The sequence below is a fragment of the Cheilinus undulatus genome, linkage group 10, assembly GCF_018320785.1.
Source record: "Cheilinus undulatus linkage group 10, ASM1832078v1, whole genome shotgun sequence".
NCBI classification, from domain to species: domain Eukaryota; kingdom Metazoa; phylum Chordata; class Actinopteri; order Labriformes; family Labridae; genus Cheilinus; species Cheilinus undulatus.
Genome location: NC_054874.1, coordinates 39978311 through 39999261, shown reverse-complemented (window position 1 = coordinate 39999261; position 20951 = coordinate 39978311). Strand labels below are relative to the sequence as shown.

Genomic DNA, 20951 nt, shown 5'->3' with positions numbered 1-20951 from the left:
GTAGCTGTTCTTTATTGTAGAGCATAACAACAGTGACAAAGTTTTACAGATTCTATAACTAAAAACACTTAAATTCAGGTCCTCAGAGATCAGTTAGGATACCTTATTTATAATCACTGAGCTGTTAATAGTTATTTTTTTATTTTAGTAATAGAATTGTATATAAGTTTATTTTATCACTAAACATAGACACCAGAACCGACAAGTGGGGATTTAACAGTGTGACTCTTTCAATAAGCAGCTGCCAGAAGCCTTCATTTTCAGCTACACTGGACAGCTCAAATCTTAACAAATAAAGCATCAGCGTTTTGCTTATGATCATATTCCCTTTAGATCAGATCAGACATTTCAGCTTTATAGCATCATTCATTGTTGGTAAGACAAACCGACCCTGTGTTGTGAGTCTAGCTGTTGTTTTTTCAAAGCTGATTAGGCACCAGATCTGACATCCGACTTCCGAGGTAAATAGAACGCAGCAGAAGTCAACAAATGATGACTCGGCACAACATTTTGGCATTTTACAGAAAATCTGTACATATTCATAATTTTTTCATGGCACCAGTTTTGACCCAGTACACCTAAGAAGAATTTGTTACAGACACACTGCTTATTATAGTAGTGAGAAGTCTTGTCATGAGCAGCTAGAGATTGGCTCTGTTTATTTTTGCAACCTTGCATATTGCATGACTCATGTCCACCTCTCAAATTTCTGGTATCTTTGCTTTCAGTTGTGCTGGCGGTGTGTTTTCTCTGCATGCTGGTTTATTTTAAATTAAAAAAATGTGCTCATGCAGTTTAGCGTCTGCTGTTGACTTTTGTCTTTTGTTGACAGAATTGTTGGCAATGTGTTTTTCACAGCTATCGTCACAACATGTGTGGCCATTTTGATTCTGTAACATCTGTATTGTTGCACGAATCAGCAAGGATTATGAATCAATTAATTGCCGTATTGATTTTCTGAGCACAGACCTACTTCCAATAATTTATTGTTGTTATCATTTTGTTGTTAAGCCTTAAATTTAATGATAGATTCCATGATCTGAGCAACAATGCGAGGGTCAATGATGTAAAGCAGACTAACATTGCAAGCATTAGCTGTAGTCTGAATACGACAAAGATTACCCAACACATGATTGATTAAGAAGCAAAACAAAAACTGTTGACAAGAGAAAACATGAGGATTTCTTATTTTGGAAAATGTAATCTCCTGAAAACTCAATAGAAAACATGTACAAGTTGTTCATAGGAATAAAGAAGACCTGGGTATCTTAAAGAAGATGTTACATTTAAAAACAGCAGCTCTCTCCAGAAATAGACTCGAGTCTTGATGTCTGTATGGTCTACTTTTCTTTCACAGGGGAGATTACAGTATTCAGTGAATGGTCTACTTCCTTTCTGCCTTTATTCTGTTTGCATTCCCTGACTCAGCGTTGTGGTTGGTTATATTTTAGGCTTCTTTTAACTGAGTTTTGTTTCTGTCAACAGCTAAGAGGAATAAATACAGTCTGGGCTGGAGGAAAGATGTGATCTTTCTCTGTCAACATGTGTGTTTGTCTTCATGGATGAACCTCAAAGTAAAAAAAAAAATCACCTGATTGGTGTTTTTTTTTATTGCTGCATCGTACAGGGAGTGGCTTTGTTTGGCACTGCGGCTGGTTGCGGTAGATCAACATGAGAAGTGAAAAAATTCGTATTTTCTTTGGGAAAACAAAGAGACTGTGTGTTGCTGCTTTCAAACTGTTTTCTTCCTCTGTCAAACATTCAAGCCCACCGAGTCAGTATCAAAACAAGCAACTCACTTCTTCTTGTTTTGGGTGAGAGTTTGCACAAATCTACTCAACCATCCAAGATCAGAGACTGCTCACATGAATCTGCATTCTGTTTTTAGTGTGTTTTTTCCCCTTTAGAGTCTTTACGCATGGGCTACGAATACTCAGCATCAGGGAAAGTTCTTTTATCTGCACTTCAAAATGTCAAACTTTTAGCAAACAGGGCTACACAACAGTTCAGCTTTAGTAGTATCGAACATCACTGAGAAGGAGTGGGAGAGGGAGTGTTTTAGAGGAATGAGAGAGCTGCTGAAGAGAGACAGAGCAAGAAAGCCCGTGTTGCAGAAAGGGAGCGACAGAGCATGATAGAGGACGAAGTAAGGGGGTTGGCTAAGCAACCTCGGTGCAATTTGTCTTCATGCAGCCGGCCCCTTGCTACGTCCTGCAGGCCCATGCTATTTTCCCTGACAAGCTTGTTGCCTCCAGTGCAGTAGGTGATTTACCTCTCGCCGAGGCACCGACCAGCATCCCATTCTGGGTGCAGAGCGGAGTAAATCAAAAGTCCGGGCTTCACAGTTAATCACTAATTACAGGTTTGGACGGAGAAGGTTGATCCGTCCCAGGGGGCAGAGTCCCCTCAGGCCTCAAATCAGACCAAAAAGAAGAGCCAAGGCCACTTCCTCCTCTGATAAATCTCTCACAGAGGAGGAGCTGCAGGACTCAAAGTGTTTGAGTCGCATCCAGCAGCCCAGACTTCCATCTCTCTGAGGAGTTTCTCATTCAGGTCGGATACTAGTCCTCACTTCCTTTTACACTCCCCCCCTTCCTCCATCAGCCAGCTAAAGCTATGATGGAGCCTGCCTGCCTCTTCCCCTGTCGGCACACTTTCTTCTTTAAATTCTTGCTGTAACTTCACACATTTCTATCCCCTGGGATCAGCAGCAAATCGAGTTTGTTGCTCGCAGCGTATTCCAGAAGCATTAAGAGACAAGGGGGCTGTAATTGAATGGTTAGGGAGGACATTATTGTAGGAGATTTTTGTCAGCGTATCCATCCACCTTCATCTCAACACCATGGAGAACACAGAGTGGCTGCATGGTGTTCGACTGGCTGTGGCGTTAATAGTGTCAGAGAGGAGGAGGAGTGTCGTGGATTAGGCATTCCTGACTGATGGGAGATCCATTTACTGCTTTTTCTTCAGCCTCTGTTAACAGTATGATCAGAGTCAAGCCTGGTAGTCCCTCAGAAAAAGTGATTATGCCAAATTATGACCTACAGATCTAATTTATTTAGAATGTATTTCAGCTTATCTGACATTAGTGAATTGATGAGTAATTGTCATTTAATGTGTCAGAGAGCAGGGAGAGTGTACCATTTTAGGTTTTCCACCACTCATGTCTGTAGAGAAATACACTATCACACAAAACCATGAAGTTTCTTACCTAGAAAATTAAATCATAAGTCATAATGATTTAGGTTTGCAGAACCAGAAAAAAGGAAAGCCAGACTTGAGTGTCTTGATATTAGGTATATCATCCAAATTAGTGAGTCACATTTCAAGACACTCAAGCGAATTTTGCCGGTCCCATTGGCATTTGTTGAATTTCTATCCTCATTACTGGCCTTGAAGTTTGGCTTTTATGTTTCAAGCTTAGATTTTTATCTGGACTTTTAAGTTGAATGTGGCTCAAAATAAGTGTAACTGGATATTTTTTGTCATAAATTTTTGATAGAACTTGCTTACAATTCATACTTCTATGTGACTAGGTTAATAGAGGTACAGCCTCTATTAACCAAAATGTTTTTCCATATTTTCAATCATTTAAGGAAAATAAGTCAAATTCTAGGCCATAGCACAGAGACATTAATCTATTGACCGCTGTGAACTTGCATGTGACTTTACTACGACCTCAACATTCAGCTTATTGTGTCAGTGTTCATGTTAATAAGGGATTAATAGAACCACCAGATGCATTCACTTTCATCTTTTGTTCTGAAAGTTTTAACAAATCTGGCATCAAGTCTGCTTGTTTATTACACATGTGCGTCACCTGCTGTATTTGTTTCCCAACAAATTGTCAGATCTTTCCAGACCTACCCTAGGACTCATTTTTCTCACAGAAGAGCTTCACATTAAACCTTTCAAACAGCATTTCCAAACAACTTTACCAAGAGTAGTCTTGGCCCTGATAATGAAATACAATACTGACTTTCAGCACTCCCTGCTAGGTCAGGAGATTGTTAGCTCATTAATGCTCTTTAGCCATCAGCTTGTGCTCTGTCTGTCTCTCTGCCTCACTAATCCACACGCATGAACACACCTGGCCCTCCTGTTCTCTGCCTGGCAGTGCACACGCCACTACACAGACTCACAGTCATGTGTCATATGATCTGATAATTTTTTTACAACTGTAGGATTTTTTGCACTAGCTCAGATTGAAATATTGATGGTTTAAAATCTTCAACACTCTTGAGGACTACACTTCTTCCAAACTTGAATAGAAGTTTGCCTCACTGTATAACTTGCAGTTAAATGTTGGACCTTTATAGTAATGACTTCTCTATGCTTTTTCATTTTCTACAGTAATTTCTTTTCTCTCACCCCATGTTGGCTCTCATTTCACCCCTGCCGACTGTTGTTGTCACATCTTTACCGCATTCAAACAGCTCTTTACTGATCAAACAAGTTACATCAAATGATTTCTCTCACATAATGATGTCCACAAGGGAAATGTTTCAGTTTCTTTATTAATGTTGTTATTGCTTTTCATGTACGATATAAAGCCTTCTCTTTATACATCAGTGTAAGTGATGGGTTGTGTTTATGACAGGAGGAATGTCCCTCTGTGCAGGCCATCACAAGACATTTTAATCATCAGCCAGTGAAAGAGACTTCCTAATGAATGAACACATTCATGTTTGCTTTTTAGAAATAAAAGACTGATCGCTTCACTAATGAATGATTAAACTGAACCTCATTTTGTCTTGTGGGTGAGATAATTTTGTATGCATAACAGTAATGAAACTTTTGTTTTAACATTCTTATCTCATGGCGCTGAAGTTGAAAACTTGATAAAAGAGCCTTATCCAAACCTAACAAGAATGATTCAGAATACAGCACAAAATGACTGTAGCACCTAAAAATACATGGCAGTGGACTCTGTAACAATAGCACCTGTGTTATGTAATTGTCTGTTGCAACAACTTGGCAACAAACACCGGTTTCATGGAGCTGAAAGTGTTCAATTTTTGTCAACTTTGCCTCTGATGTGTTTCGTAAAAACTGTTTTTGCAGCCAACAGAAGCAGTGTTGCATTGAATTACATTATACAATGGGGTTTTTTTTCTGTCAAAAGGCTATGAGATAAGCTGAGCAGAAACTCTAGCAGACTTCTTTAAAAAATGTAATAAAAGCTGTCTTGGTAAAAGTGATTTTCAGCTAGATTTTAGGTTTCCATGCTCTCAAAATCAGTTTCTTATAAAGAAATCACCAGAATTCACAGATTTGTATGGATCCATAGAGTGGAAATGAACATGTAACTAAATAGATCAAGCTGCTTAGACTCCCTTGTAAGTTAAAGGGGGCATATTTTGCAAAAATCACCTTTTCAGGCTTTTCTAACAGAAATATGTGCGCCTGGCCTGTCCACAATCCCCTCAAATACCAGAAAAATCCATTCCTCCCCCTGTCTTTCTCCACCTTTCAGAAAATGTGTGCTATAACAAGCATTCTCAGATTTTCCCCTCATGATGTCATGTGGGGAGTTAGCACCGCCCCCAGGTCCAGTTGGCCCTCTCTGCTTGGAAGAAGGTTCTGCCCTCCTCTCCTGATCCTCCTCTCAGCTGGTAGCAAACAAAAAATTACATCAAAAAACTTGTTGTGGTTCAACGAGTTAAACTAGCTGTTGTTGTAGTAAAGAGTAATAGTCTGGATCAAGAGTTTTCAAACTTTGCCATGCCAAGGACCCCCCATTTTTAGAATGCACCTCATGTGAATTCTTTGTACATAATGGTGTTGAATATCAAAAACCTAAAACGAACATTTTCTCTAATGAAGTCAACAGTATCAGTAAACATATTTGTTATTTCTTCTTAACGAGAGCTGTGGTAGAGCATTAATAATAAGGTTGTATGTTTCAATCAAGTGTAGATAACAGTCATGAAAAATAGAGTGAATCACACGTTTTCACATGCACCGATAACTAACATAAAAGACAGATTAAAATGTTACAGTCAGAAATAAAATTATTAGATGATATGTATCACTATTGAATTTTGCTTCAGTCTGTACAATGCCCTTGCCCTGTCTGGTGTGCCCCCAGGATGTCAGGACCCCCATTTTAAAAAATCCTTGTCTAGATGCAGTAATATGGATAGGCAATTGCAATTATAATAAATACCTAGAATAAAAATGGCATAGGTTAATGCGACTCACCCTCTCCATCCACTTAACATCAGCAGAACAATGTTGCTCTCCATGACCCTGATGAAGGCTGCAAGCTGAAACGAGAATTACCAAGAATTACTATGAATTTGTACATCATGGAGTATCCCGGCGTAAATTGTCAAACTGTCTCAAATTCTCTCTTCCTGGAAACAGTTCAATGTCAAGGTCAGTGAATGAATAGGCTTATTCAGTATGTGCTGCACAAAAATCATGCAGTTCTTTTCTCTTCAGTTCAGCAGGTGTTCATGGGATGAGGTCTAGACAAAGTCTGCTCAAATTTGGCAATCACAGCCTGTCATCTATGAGAGGGGAACAAATTTATAAACTTGACTTACAATGGATAATTATTTATTTACGTGTTTTCCTTTATGAAAGCTTTTCAGGAGAAAGTTTTTAAAGACTCACAACTGATCACATCCGTGTAGTGGACTGGATGGGGCGGTGTCATGTGACTATTTCTTCCTCTTTTGGGTTTCCAGCAGGCTACATGCTGTGCAACACCTGACTGCCTGACTACACAGCCATAAGTGTGTTTTCAAGGGGATGGTGCATTTACTGACACGGCAGGTTCATGTTGGTTAGATGCTCTAAATGTCAGTTTTAGTACTTTTGGATGAGGCCTTTGACCTCCTTGCTGCTCCAAGTCTGCCAGGGACTCATTTTGTTGGCAGGTTTTAGCTACCTTTGGCTAGCTGACATCTTTTTCTTGATTTCCTCCTCAATGAAAACAAATAGAAAAACATTAGGAGTATGTACTTACTGGATGATATTCTCAGTTATCGTCATTTTTATTATCACAAGAAAACTGATAATTGTTGAGTTACCAGTAGGGGAAATTTAATGATGCAAACCTGGTTGTTTATCAGTTTTATGTTTTGAAACAGATGCCAGAAGAAGAGAATTTAATATGGATTACAACCAAGAAACAGTAAGGTTCGTGGATTTGTTAAACCTTATTCCCCCAAACCACCACAGAGTCGGATCAAACTCTCCTCTGAGAGTCTAATCATCCAAACTTTGAGTTAAACTCCACTTAGAAGAAACGTCTGTTATTAATCCTGTAATTTTGACGGAGATTTGACCCAGCTTAGCTGGGGTTTCTCAGAGCCAAATGATAGATTACAAGTCTTAGCTGTGAGATTCCTTTTGAAAAAGTTCGACTTCTCTCACAGCTCTGGTGTGAATGGCCGGGGATCTATGAGGCTATAAGTTCACAGCTCAAAGACACAACAAGTGGAGCAAACACAGCAAATGAGAGAGAAGGTTAAAAAAGCGTTCAAGAGCCATCGGCATGGGGCCTTTAGAGTCATGCTGTAATTGAAGGTGCTCTCATCCTTATTTTCGGGGCTGTGGCGACTGAACACTGTCTGCTGGACCTGCTCTTTCATTAGGTTTTGTATTTCACGCCCTTAGGAGCAGAACAAATTGAGTCTCTGTTTCCTTTTGCTCTGTTGCTCATTAGCCCAAGAGAAAGATTAAATCGCATTCTCTCACAGACTATGTTACATAACACAGCTGAAGAATTAGTGAGTGTACATTGTGCTCATCGTCTCATCAAAACAGTGGACACACAAAAAGCATTAACCACGCTGACCTTGAATGCACCCCAGCTTCCCTTTGTGGCCCTGTGTGCTTTCAGTAATGGGAAAAAATTAAGCGTAAAGAACATAACCACATTTCATCATCACCAAAAACATGCTCCAAAAACTTTTAGGTATTGCAGGATTACAGAATCAGGCAAAGCACTGACTGGGGTCGGAGTGTAGGGCTGTGTTTCCATGGGGAAGCTCTCTGGCAATGCAAGCTTATTTTTACCACGTCTCTTTCATCAGAAAAGGTGCACTCCTAGGCTTTTACAACTACGTAGAGAGCCTATCTTGCTTGTTTAATACTCTCAGAGCTGAGAGCATGTTAAAAATATTCCAACCTCTAGTTACAAAGCAGCCCGCTTACACCAGCAGAACTGCTGCCTCCCAGATGTGTCTGTTTTTGTGCTGTTAGCTAAAAAAGAGGTGGTGGACCAGGGTCCTCAGAGAGATCAGCAGAGGAAGCAGGACTTCCATTATTGTATCATTACATAAATTATGCAAAGGATTTACAGAACATTTAACCTAATCTATTCCCATTACTTTGCAAATTGCAATAATTGTGCTGCCTCAGTGCATCTTCAATGAAAAAAATAAAACATCTGCCTCTATAGCACAGCATCGCTGCTGCTAATTGAGACACTGTTGTGTATTGTTTCAGGCTTCATTAAGTGAAAATGTAGAAAGAAATCTTGCATTGTGAAGTTTATCTGCATTATGAGCTTTTGCAAGACAAAAAAGTCCATCAGTTTTCAGATATAAAGTACAGGCAGACAGACATTAAAAGTTTGACTGAGACCTTAAATTGTTACTTTCTCCCTGCATTTTCATAAACCATCTCAGAACTCAGACCACACAATTCTCCTAAAGAATACATATCTGATGTTGTGTTTTGTTCTCTCTCATCCACAGATGTGTACCTGCTCAGCCTTCCAGATGACCAAAAAGTGAGCGTCACCACGGTAACAGTGGGTCAGAGTGCTGTGATGACATGTGGCATCACCGGGGAGCGGAGACCTCCTATATTGTGGAAGAGAAACCATCAATACCTGAACTCACTGAACCTGGAAGACATCAATGTAAGAGCTGGCTGTCATCACTCTGTCTGGTTTAATGTGTGGAGAGATGGTTAAGTAAATAACATAGATCAATGGGTAGTGGACATATAAATACATTGACAGGTGGATAAATATATAATGAGATTTATAGTTGAATGGCTCTGACACAGGCAGCGCACAGGTCCAACTGTTGTGTTTTCACGTCTTGAAGCATCATCAATTCTTAACGACTGTTTCAGAGCCGTCCCACGTTTTCTGTACGAGCTGTAAACTCCAGATAATTTCAACCTATATTTCTTTCTGGTCATATTCCGACTTTATTTTTTTGGCAGCGGCTCAGATTGTCAGCACATTTTATTTGACTGTTGGCTCTGGCTTTGTATTGTAGGCCTGACAGTAATCCAGGATGTCAGTTTGTGTTCCTGGTGTCTGTGTTCAGAGACTGCTGGGAGGGACAGGGATTTCAGACAAAGAAAGAAGATGAAGGGGGGATACCAAAGGGGTTCAGCCCTAGAGGAAGGACCTACTTTTACAGCTCTGTGAAAGACTGTATGTGCGCATATGCCCATGTGTGTCTTAATCTGCGAGTGCGGCCTCAGACAGCCCTCTGCGTCACTTTCATCTACATCAAAAGGAGGAAGGACACTTAGGTGGCGAGGTACAGAAGAGGCAGCTGTCTTCCTCTTTCCCCTTTCCTTCTGTGTGTGTCAGAGCTGACCAAGATGAGTGTGATACTGCTGTGCATAATTAAGTCAACACTGTCGCAGTAGATAAAGGGAGACCCAGCGAAGCCACTAATGTAACATTAAACGTTGATGACCCTTAAAATGAGTAAGAGGCGCCCAGCTGTCGCCAGTCATCCTTGGCACCATCAACTGGCTCTAAACTAGCACACTGGTTCTGGTTCTCATGCTGCAGGATGCACATTACGAGCTGCAGCAACATCATGAGGTGATTTTCAGGCCATGCACATGAGAGCTACAGCTTTCCTCCATTTGCATATTTTAGCCATTTCCTATAATATACTATGACTGCTTTTAAGAAATTTGAAGCCAAAGAAGATGTATGAAAGTGCCGGGAGTAACAGAAAAAGAAATGTCAAGTCAGATTATTTCTTTAAAACGGCTCTGAATATCTTTTGGAGGATTTATGGAAGAAAAAAAAGAAAAGGTGCAAGGTCTTGTAAGGTCAAAGCAGACTTTGATCTATCTTTCACTGATTTTTTTTTCCACCACTGTTTTGTCTTTTTCATTTTTTATCCTTTTTTTGCGGATGCAGTAGACCTGTTTTTTGTTTCATCTTATAATATTGCCTGGAGATACACAGCGGAGTTCAGTGTCCCAACCAGGTGTGCTCTTTGTGTGCACTTCACAGTCATCAGTTTCCCGGTGACTAATATCAGATCGTGAACAGGTCTATTTTTTATTCTCATATCAGAGCAGGGATGAAAGAATCTGCTGCCAAATGCTTTTCAGTATTTCCATTGTAGCAGAAAAAAAAAAGCTTTGTGTGAAGTTCATCAATGGCTGGAATAATGACAGTGCACAGAGCAAGGACATAAAATGACTTCTTATGCTTTGAAATTCCTGGACTTTGCAAAATTTAATATCACGACTTTTTAAAAATAACATCTTTTTTCATCTTTCTATTGTAAAATCCTACAGTCTGTATTTTCAGCTTAATAAGACATTGGACAGGAGAACATCCTGTGTTCAAAGACTTGGCCTTTCATGCTTTCCAACCATCCCACACCTGGAAATCATGAAAATCCAATTTCATTCCACAGAACTGCTAGCTTTGGTTTTACATCATAGAGCTAAAAAAAGAAAGATGCTACAAAGTCTGCATTTTAATTAACCCTGAACAACTTTTGCTACTCCCTGGCTCTCTACAGCGCCTGTGTTTAATGTTGTTGCTTCTTCTGTCCCCGTGGTGCACGCACCATGTTGGGATGATGCCAGTGCAGCTTCATGAAGGGAGACTGAGTTGGGACTAAACTGTCTCTTCAGACCGAGAGACTGCATGTTCTTTGACCCTGGAGGTCTGCAATTGTCAGATGTGATTTTTTTGTTGACGTCTAACATACCCAGAGTTTAAAACCCCTGCCAGCGCACAAAATGCTTCCTGAGCATCTGCAGCAGCACAGCAAGTGAATCAGCATGAGTATTTACAGTCTCTTGTGACTCATCAGAAAATATGTGCAAACCACGCTGCACAGAGAGAAACTACCAGTGGGAACACACCAACCGCAGCTTAATCCAGATTTATTTTTGGCTCTCAGACATCCAGTCAATCATTGTTGTTCCTTCCAGAGAGGAGAATGGATTTTGTCTGCACCTGGCATCCTCAGACTCATTCTAAATTGCCTTGCAGACAATTTCTGCATAATTGCTGGCTGTTAATATTTGTGAGTATCCACTGCCAGCCTTAATTAGAGTCATATTCCTGTGAGTACACATGGGAGCTTCACACATTCTGATCTCGCTGGCCCTCCCAGTTCAGATCGTGTTTGATTTTTGAAATTTTGCCGACGTTCAGACTTGGTGCATCGGCATTAATCCCAGTGGTGCGCTTGTATCCCAGAGTTCAATGGAGCCTCTCTAAATTTTGACAAAGCAGCTTACTGTAATTCCATGAAGTTGACAGTTGCTGGCTATTGCATCATCATCCAAGGCTGTCAGTATTTCAATCCTCCCTGAGTGGCCGAGCCAAAGACAGTCTTGTGTTTGTGCGTGCGTGTCTGCTTGTGTTTGCGTCTGGAGATGGTGAATCTGCCGCCCCGGAAATAGCACGGCAGATGAAAAACACTCTTGATATTTTGTAATTCTTCAAAAGTTTTGAAATCCACCCATTTTCACAACTGTGAAGATTGTGCAGAGTATTTCTCAGCTACTTTCTGGTGCAACATGTCCTACTTGCAAAGTCAGCTAGCAAGGTCACAATGAAAGAAGATCAGATTTTGCAACAAAATCTTGGAAGGATGTGGAATTAATAAAAGCAGAGAGTGTTTTGAAGACTTGTGCTTTAAAAGGACTTGATTTAAGACATGAAGCAGAACAGTGTGTGATGAAACCCTCTGTCCTCTTCCGCTTTCTTATCTTGTCCATCGAAAAGGTTTTCTTATCTCCTGTAGCGCCCTGATGCCTTATTCTGGCCAGTTCCTTATTATCTCTGTGCTGGGGAGATGTATCTCATGTAACACTGAATGTATGTGATTATTTATTTCATCCGCATTCACTTTTGATCAGTGTGAACCACCTCAAGTGATAGAATTTGTATTCTTAGTGTGCTGTTCCCGGAGGACGGATAAATGAAGCGCTGCATCTTTATAAGGCAGATAACACATAAATCTTACTGAATCACTGTGGTCGGTTTTAATATATCTTCATCTATGATCAGTAGGGTATTTTCCCTTGTATTAATAATGTGGTCTTGGAGTCCAGAAACATACTGTACCTCTTAGATAATGATATGTTAAGTCTACATTGAGGATTTGTACTGTATTTTTATGCTTTAATGCTTTGATTGAATGAAACTTATCAATGTTTGACTTGTTTTTTCCCTAACAGATCCCGTCCCAGGTAGGCTGTTTGAATGTTTCTCTTCAACAGACTGAAACACTTCTTCTCATTTGTGTTCCATTCACAAAAAAGCCCACAAAGCTAATGTGTTGCCTACAACAAATGCACAATGCTGTAATCAATATTGCACAGGCTAAACTCTGTAAATAAGATGAGTATGATACTTTTATGTCCCTGCATTTAGAAATAATAAAATGCATGCAAACATACCCTGATAAGAGTGAAGTATGAAGGGAAATTATCAGATATTTATTTTTTTCTGTCAACATGTCCTGTGAGGAGACCAAATCAAGCGTGCTTATCTCACAATGGGCTTCTGCTCGCAGCTTCCTGTTAAATGTATGAATTTTCAGGTAACAAAGTTAATGTAAACATACTTAACAGTTTCCCTCAGCAGCTGTGAAGAGAACAAAGACAGCAGCTAGGTTTGTGGTTATGAAGAAATATGTTATACAGTGCAGTAGTGTGCTTCATTCAGCTCATTAAGGAGCTCTGTGATGCAGAAAATAAGCAATATAAGAGCTTTTGTTACTCAGACACAGTGTTTGAGTAGGATCGATACTTTGTTTATTTCAGTCTCCCTCAGGAATCTTGAAAATCAGAAAAAAAATTAGAATTATTCTGAATCGATCATTTCATAAAAGTTTATAATTGAAAAAAAAAATGCTTTACCTATTATTGTTAACACAGGACACTCTTTGGTTGAGTAAAATGAAAAAGCATCAAAATATGGATTGGAAAATTCTGCACGATTTAGAAATGAAAGCTAATCAGGCCAAAGTCTGTTCTTTCCTGCAAAACATCCTAAAAAAACTGTAAGCATTTAAAGCAAAGAATTGTCCCCCTTAAATCAGTAGTATTTAGAGTAATTTGATAGGAACAACTGAATTGTGTCACATTCTTTGGTAGTAACAAAGCCATAAAGATGCCTTCGTTATAAAAGCACTTGTATTATTTTATGATAAAGTATTTTTCACTGTCTTTTAGTGGTGCAATCCAGTGGTTCCCAACCTTTTTCCTCATGTGTCTAATCATGATTAAAAAAATATATACATGCCTAATTTGACAACACCAGAGCAGTACCCTGGCTGCCAGCGTGTATTTAACAGCTCTGCTCAGACTCCGTTTAAACGTCTCGTCCTGTGTTTACCTCAGCTAGTCTGGTTCTGCACGAGTAACCATTGCTCAGGCTTTATCCCAATGACAGTGTAACACTTCATCATAAATAAAGTATATGCTGTTAAAAACATGTATCTTACTTTGCATTTTGCATTTTGCAGTTCTGTTTATTTATTTATTTATTTTTCAAATCAGGAGATATTAGCCTGTTATTCTCTGTTTTGCTTTTTGTTTTGCATATTTTTGGGTTTTCCTCTTTTTAGTTGTACTAGTTGTAAACACTGGATGGAACGAAGTATAAGCAGCACTGTTAGTTAAAAAATGCTGATAATAATTAAGGGTGATCTATGATAATAAATCTGGTGTTTTTTGTTCCTTTTTGATCTATGAGCTGTACCCATACTGAACTACAACCCAAAAAAAAAGAGGTATGAACCAAACCGTGACTTCTGTGAACTGTTACACCCCTAATGAGAATTCATTATAAAACATCTAATTAGTTACAATCACTGATTCTTATATTGAAAATATAAGAAGGACTGCATTATAGGTAGATTTAGTAATATTGATAAAATTGTTAGAAAAAACATGGTTCTGACCTTTTCATAAGCTTCTGAAACAACATAGATTCATAATAAATGGAAAAGATCACACATCAGTAGACGTATGATGTGCAGGTTGAAGAGAGTTTGAGGGCATATGTCCACTTACTAATCAATGTCAGATGGTTTTGATCTCTAGGATTGAGAAATTAATTTAAAAAAGAAAAGATCACAGAGAAGTTGGCATGTATTTTCATCAAATGTGTAACATTTCTGTGGACAGTTGAGTGATGGCGTCAGAGAGCTGTTAGATACAAAGATTATGTTCTGGACTTTCAGCCTTTTTTGACTAGAAAGCTTTTATAGAAACTGGAGATGTGGGGCAGGTGAGTGAGAGTTGACATGCATCAATCAGAGTCATGTCTGGGAGTCCAGAAGCCTCTGTGTACCAATGCCCCTGCTCTACCAACTGAACTAAACTTGCACCCTGCGATTGAAGACTATCTTTTTTCTTCATGCTACAAGAATTAAAGTTTTAGTCACATTTTAGTCACTTTTACTGTTGTCATTTTAGTCCAGTTCTAGTCAATAAAAACTCCTTATATTTTAGTCCTTACTTTTAGTCACAACATTTTTTCACACTGAAATAATATAATCTGCCAATCAATACTGAATTGTTTTAAAATACACTGATAAAAATAATGGCATACTTTGCAGTGGAGAGATTTTGTATATTTGAATGTCCAACACTCCAGCACTAACATTTTAGAGTTTAAAAGTATCTGCGAATGTTTTCTTTTTGTATCGGCATCTCATCCACATGGTGCTGGCATTTTGGGGGCTCAAAAATGTGGCTTTTCGAAAGCAGGTCCCAGAGTGAACAAATACATATACAACACCTTTGTTCCTCTGTGTATAAAACCAAACACATCTTTTCTGAAAAGATGACATCGTAACCCCTTTAACCTGCATGTGCTAAATCTGCTAACAATAACAATAATGGCAGATTACATGATTGTGTTAGTGCAGCAGAAGCTACTGAGATTATTATGACTCCTACAGCAAAATCTTCTGCTCCTCTTCTACCACTGTGAAAGACAAATGGTCATGGGAACAGCAGACATTACATGTTCTTAGATCCACTGTGGAGAGCAACCAGAGGTGCAGCCAGGAGAAGGTGTTGGGTAAGAGAAAAGTTTTGGGAGCACTTGCTCTACAGTCTTTTTCTCTGTCTTTGGTGCTGTGCTGTGGCAGCATAACAGCGCCACTTACATGCCTAGTAAATGTTCTAAGGTGTTTTCAGTCATTTTCAATGGTTGCGTGCTTATGCAGACGTTTCTTGAAACGATGCCATGTTTACAGAAAACTTTTTAAAAATGAAACAGACTTAGATCATTTTCATCTCCATGTGGACAAGGCCTCAGGCTCATTTTAGTCTCCTTGACAAAAACTAAACTTAATCTATTTTCCCGGGTCCAAAGGTCAACGTTTATTTAGTCTCAGTCAAGTCTTCCTTATGGAGATGGGGCAGTCAATTATAATTTTTAGTCATAGTTTTAGTTGATGAAAGGTGCACTGGTTCCAGTGGAAACAGCTGACACTCAAACGTGTAACAGGGTTCTCCTATTGCATTTAACTTGATAACATTTAGATGATGGCAGGGTATTTTTGGCACACAGACTGAAAATACTTGTGTGACTGTAAACCCCTGTGGGAAAGTGATAAAACATGTTTGTTGAAACTCCATGGATCAACCCTTGACGGTCAAACTGCCCTCTATTTTTAGCCGTGTTGACTCGAAATGTTTTAATTTTCAAGAAACAAGTTGCTCTGACTCTCAGTTCACACCGCAAGGTATTTTCACCCAGCAGATTGGGCTTCTTCCACAAACTTTTTAAGTCCAGGCTGCAAACTTCTTCAGAGGCTGTTTTGAGAAATGTATCGTCACTTCCAGAGAGGTGAGCTGTCCAGTGAGCCGGCTTCTTAGTGTCCTTTCAGAGGTGACCTGTCACTGACAGCTTTATTAATTATGTTTTCTTGAGGGCCGTGGCCTATTTGTAAATCCACCTCTACCTGCCCTTGTCTCCCTGCGTACGCCTGCCTGCTGCGTCTGCAGAGAGCTGGGTGCTGGGTGCTGCTGATAGCCGCGGTGAGGGTGGTGAGGTGAGGTGGAGGAATCATGTCGACAGCCTCCGCTGCGGCTCGTTCCACCCCCCTGAGTTTCATTTCTCCCCCCATTCATTTTTCATTTAAGAAGGTGACACAATATGCTCTCAGCCCAAGGGGCCAAAACGCACCATCGATTTCCCCTCATATTGTGAAGCTCTGATGCTTCACTCAGCTCGAGCCGTTACTGAGCTCACAGGTTAGATCAGAGCGCACCAGGACTGATAAACACCCTGTATGCCTGTAAACACAATGGCTGCCTTTTCTCACCTGTCTTAAGATATTTAAAGAGAAGCTGAAAGCAAAGAAAAAAAAACATTCAGTAAAGATGTGGAGAAAATGTTAAAAGCTTTTTAATGAGAAAAGGTACTTCCCTGGCTATGAACTTTCCTGAAAGTGGACTCATAATTAGGGCTGAGCCTTTCTTCTAAGTAAAAGATTGATGTGTTCAGTTATAAGACGAAGGAGCACCAGGGTAGAGTCAAGACAATCCTGAGATCAAAAGTTCACAGCACTAAAAGATACCTGAATTATTTTTTAATGTATGGCAGCAATCAGAAGTGAACTCGTTTTGACTTATGGCCTTTATCGAGTCATTGAGAACTGGAAAAAAAAAAAACTTAGCTCTGCCATCTAAAATGGCAGAAACCTTTTATTGAAGGCAATTTTGTATTTCCATGCAGTCTCTAAAGATTTTTATATTTCTGAATTTAGTTAATTTTCTAAAATGGTTGTCAGTGTTCAGCTAAAGTGACATTCTGAGGTGTTTTTCCTCTGAAATAATGAAAGGGCTTTAAACTTGATTATTGCAATTTTCAATGCATGATTTTTCAGAGTGGTGGAAAAAAATCTACTTTATGGTGAAATGAGACTTGAAAACTGCTTATTGGATTGCAATTTTTTCAGAAATTGGGCTAATAACAACAAAAATTGCACTCAAAAATATCACAAAAGAGGATGTTATCAATCAGTAGACTTTTTTGTGTGGCGCTTTTCACAGAAAATGCTTTACATGGACTGAGAATCACAAAGTAAGACCTATAATATGACCCACGTAATGTCAACATGTATGAATCTAGATATGGATATATTGTTATCTGCAGGTATAAAATTGGTTTGGTAGCAGTATAGCAGAGCATCACCAAACCTGAGCTACTCTCAGGCTAATCTTCTTGCTGAATGTATGTAAGGGATTTATTGATTCACCTGGCAATGTTGACTGTTAGAAGTGATGAGACTCCTACACAAACAAGGCAAAACAATTCTTTATGGACACAATAACAGAAAAGAACTCATTACAATGACTTGTCAAAATGGCAGCCCTTCGCTCTTTGTCGGGACGATTCATCCCAGTGGCACACCGTCAATGGACTCATTAGCTTTGTGGGCATCTTTCTGTTTCACAGCTGAATAATTTATTCCTCTGTTTTCTCTCTCTCCTTGTCTAGCACCATTTCTTTTTTGTGTGTGTTCACTGGCTTAATTATCACAACACAGCATGAATTAATCATGTTTCAGTTGGCTCCTCATATGTTAGCTTCACGGACAGGTTTGGTGTAATTATGTCTTTTGTTTTACTTTAAATAGAACACCTGAGAATCGGAAGTGTAACATGTTTCGTGTGTTTTCGGACCTGCATGCCAACCAGCAACTCATACTTTGGTGTTTTAAGGGCACAATGACATGTAAAATGAGCAGCAGAAGTTTGTCTGATTGACTTCCTGTCTGCAGCGCTGTATGTTTTGCTTTTTTTTTAATCAGTGTGATTTATATGCTAATCAATTATAGCCTCTGTCCTTTTTCATCAGATCACTCTTCTCTGATTGGAAAAATGACATGTACAAGAAAACAATTTTTCTAAACCAAGACTTCGACATTTATTTTCCTCATTTGTTTGCTTTGGCTCCAAAAGCCTTATATTGTTGACATAGATTGATAGATGTTACTCTACAAAGTGCCTTTTTGTACAATTGCCATATTTTCATTTCCTTTGCTATGAATGTTTATCTTCTCATCAGCACGCTGCAGCCTTGTTGCACCCTGATTGACACAGCTCATTTCCAGCTCAGTACACCTTCAACTATCACTGCGGCACTGCAAGAAAAACAGAACTTACTCAGATACGTCATTTAAACTTCGCTTTCTCCTCCTCTCTTTGGTAGGACTTTGGGGATGACGGCTCACTTTACATCACCAAGGTGACCACGACCCACATGGGCAACTACACCTGCCATGCTGATGGATACGCAAAACTTTTCCAGACTCACACTCTTCAAGTGAATGGTAAGAGGCTGCCAGAAAATGTATTACACTTTTTTGTAGAAGGACTTCACAAGGTCTCTTCATGGGGCCAATGCAGAAGTGCAAAAAACTTCAGTTCTTCACGTGTCCAGTTGAGACTAGATACAAAACGGAAGGAATCCACTTCAGGCCTCAAGATGTCTAGTTATACTGCAGAAAAAAAATGTTTATAACAGCCTGTCTCAAATGCAAATTTGGTCTGTAAGGATCATTTGTTTGCTGTTCAAAAAAGCATGCAATTGAAATTCATTTTAGTTGACTCATTTTGATTTATTCTTCAGTTATGCATAATTAGCCATATTAAGAGGTTTGGTAGATTTCACTTAGGTGTAGAAGTGTCATAGGGGTAACAATTTAAGGTTGGCGGTATGTCAGAACCGCCAACCTTAAAATGCCGGCTTCGTTCCTGTCCTGTTGCTTTTATCATTGGGGTATGTTTGAACACCAGGATACTCATTCAGCCCACCTCAATTCCAAGGCCTTCTCCACATGTATTTTCAGGTGGTTTTCTTCCTCTGGTTTCAAAAATAGTCTCATTCACACACAGAACACATCTTCGTTTATATGAAAATGTTTTTCTAAACAAGTCCGGCTCTCTCAGAGACAGCAATGTTGCAACTTAGCAAAGCAAATGGATATCCCCGTTTCCATGCTCACACTGGCAAATCCATCTTGCAAAGCTCCTATCTGACCAGTATGGGCCTGGTTAGAAAGTGACAGGACCAATCAGCGTCGAGGGGCAGTACTTTCAGGGTGCAGCGGAGTCGTAAAGTAAGTAAGTAGCGACGAGAAGTTGGTGCAATTATGGCGGAAGACATTAGCATAGATGCTGCTGCAGCATCAGTTTTATCAGAACTTGATGAAATTTCTTCATTAAAAGAAGAACAAAGAACAGCAGTGAGTTGTTGTCTTTTAAAAAAAGACAAAAGTCTACAGCCACCATGGTTCGCTTTATGCTTTATTTACATGTTTGGTATCATTATGATGTTTGATAATAGAAACCCAAAAACTCAATTTTGGTTACGTCTGCATGTACCTAAAATAAGGATTAGTTACGGCTACGGGATAAACACCACTGTATTTTAAAGTTCAACAATCTTGCAAGGATGAAACTCTCTCAGACCCAGACAAGTTGACAAGCTTACCACTGTTTCTGCACTCCTTCCCCATCTGTGTTGCTGTGGGCTCTGTTAGGTCTGCCTCTGTCCTCTCTTCATATCATCCACGGTGCACAGAGCTTGATGTTGACCTCGGTTCAATCTGAGGCAGTAAAGGACTTAAGCATAATGCTTATGGGATCAGGAAATGGCAGGCATTGTCAATCAATGTCACCACTAAAAGAGTTGTTTCTGCCATCATTCCTCTAACAACCTCTGTAACCTTGATGTCCGTCCTCAAACAGGGTTAAATTATGTTACATTTGCTCTCTGGAGAGTGACAGCAGTCAGAAATACTTAATGACCACCTGTGGCATTGGCACGAGTTACATTTTCTATTAATATTCATTTAGTGTCAGTCAGGGTAATTCAAGCCCTAGAGAAGGATTTAAAATGCAGTTCTTACTATCTTGGCTGGGGTCTGCACAGTGTTACAGTGGTCAGCACTACTGCCCCACAGCAAGAAGGTCCCTGGTTCAAACCCTGGCCAACCAGGGCCTTTCTGTGTTCCCCACGCATGCCTGGGTTCTTTGGGTTCTTTTGCTTCATCCCACAGATCAAAAACATGCTTGTTAGATTAGCAGGTGGCTCCTAATTGCCCTAGGTGTGGGTGTGAGTGTGAGCATGAGCGTCTGTCGCTACATGTCAGGCCGGTTTATGGCAGCCAGTCATGGACGTACCCCTTCTCTGGTCCAATGACAGCTAGGATCAGTCCCAGCCCCATCAGCCCCAAATGGCCCAAGCAGTATAGATGATGAACGGATGGACTCTACTGGCTTTGGGCTTACAATCTATTGTACATTAGCTTGATATTTATTTAAAACCCTTGTTTGAGCCATAATGATAACATCCTTTTGAATGAAAGCTCGCAACCTACTGACAATTTCACATATGCAGTCCTAGATATTAATTTTTTGAAAGATCATGTAGGCTGCCTGAAATCTTCCTCAGTTGCTTATTCACACGTGCCCCTTACTTTCAGACAGGAGAGGGGGGTTTCAATATGCAGGATATGATGCAGAAATCCCCAACAAACCAAAAGAGTGTTGTGCTGCAGCAGCAGGTGTTTGCTTCTATCAGTGTTATGTATAATTTGGCATTAGGAGTTATACATTTTTATGTCACGATTATAGTCTAACAAATAATCACAGTTTTACTGTTATTTGGCACTAATTCATTTAATTTAATGTATGGAATCACATGAAAATTCTTCACAAATCTGAAA

General features: G+C 39.6%; 1 protein-coding gene across 2 annotated transcripts in view; it reads left to right on the top strand.

Moving 5' to 3' along the window:
- Positions 1-20951, top strand: part of fstl5 (follistatin-like 5) — a 314218-nt gene that overhangs the window by 192679 nt on the left and 100588 nt on the right. The window contains exons 7-9 of one of the 2 annotated variants that reach the window (XM_041797753.1): positions 8715-8881; positions 12430-12441; positions 18431-18551. In XM_041797753.1, coding sequence (XP_041653687.1) covers positions 8715-8881; positions 12430-12441; positions 18431-18551 — 300 coding nt within the window. The remainder of the gene's footprint in view (positions 1-8714; positions 8882-12429; positions 12442-18430; positions 18552-20951) is intronic. The other variant, XM_041797754.1, reaches the window with a different exon arrangement.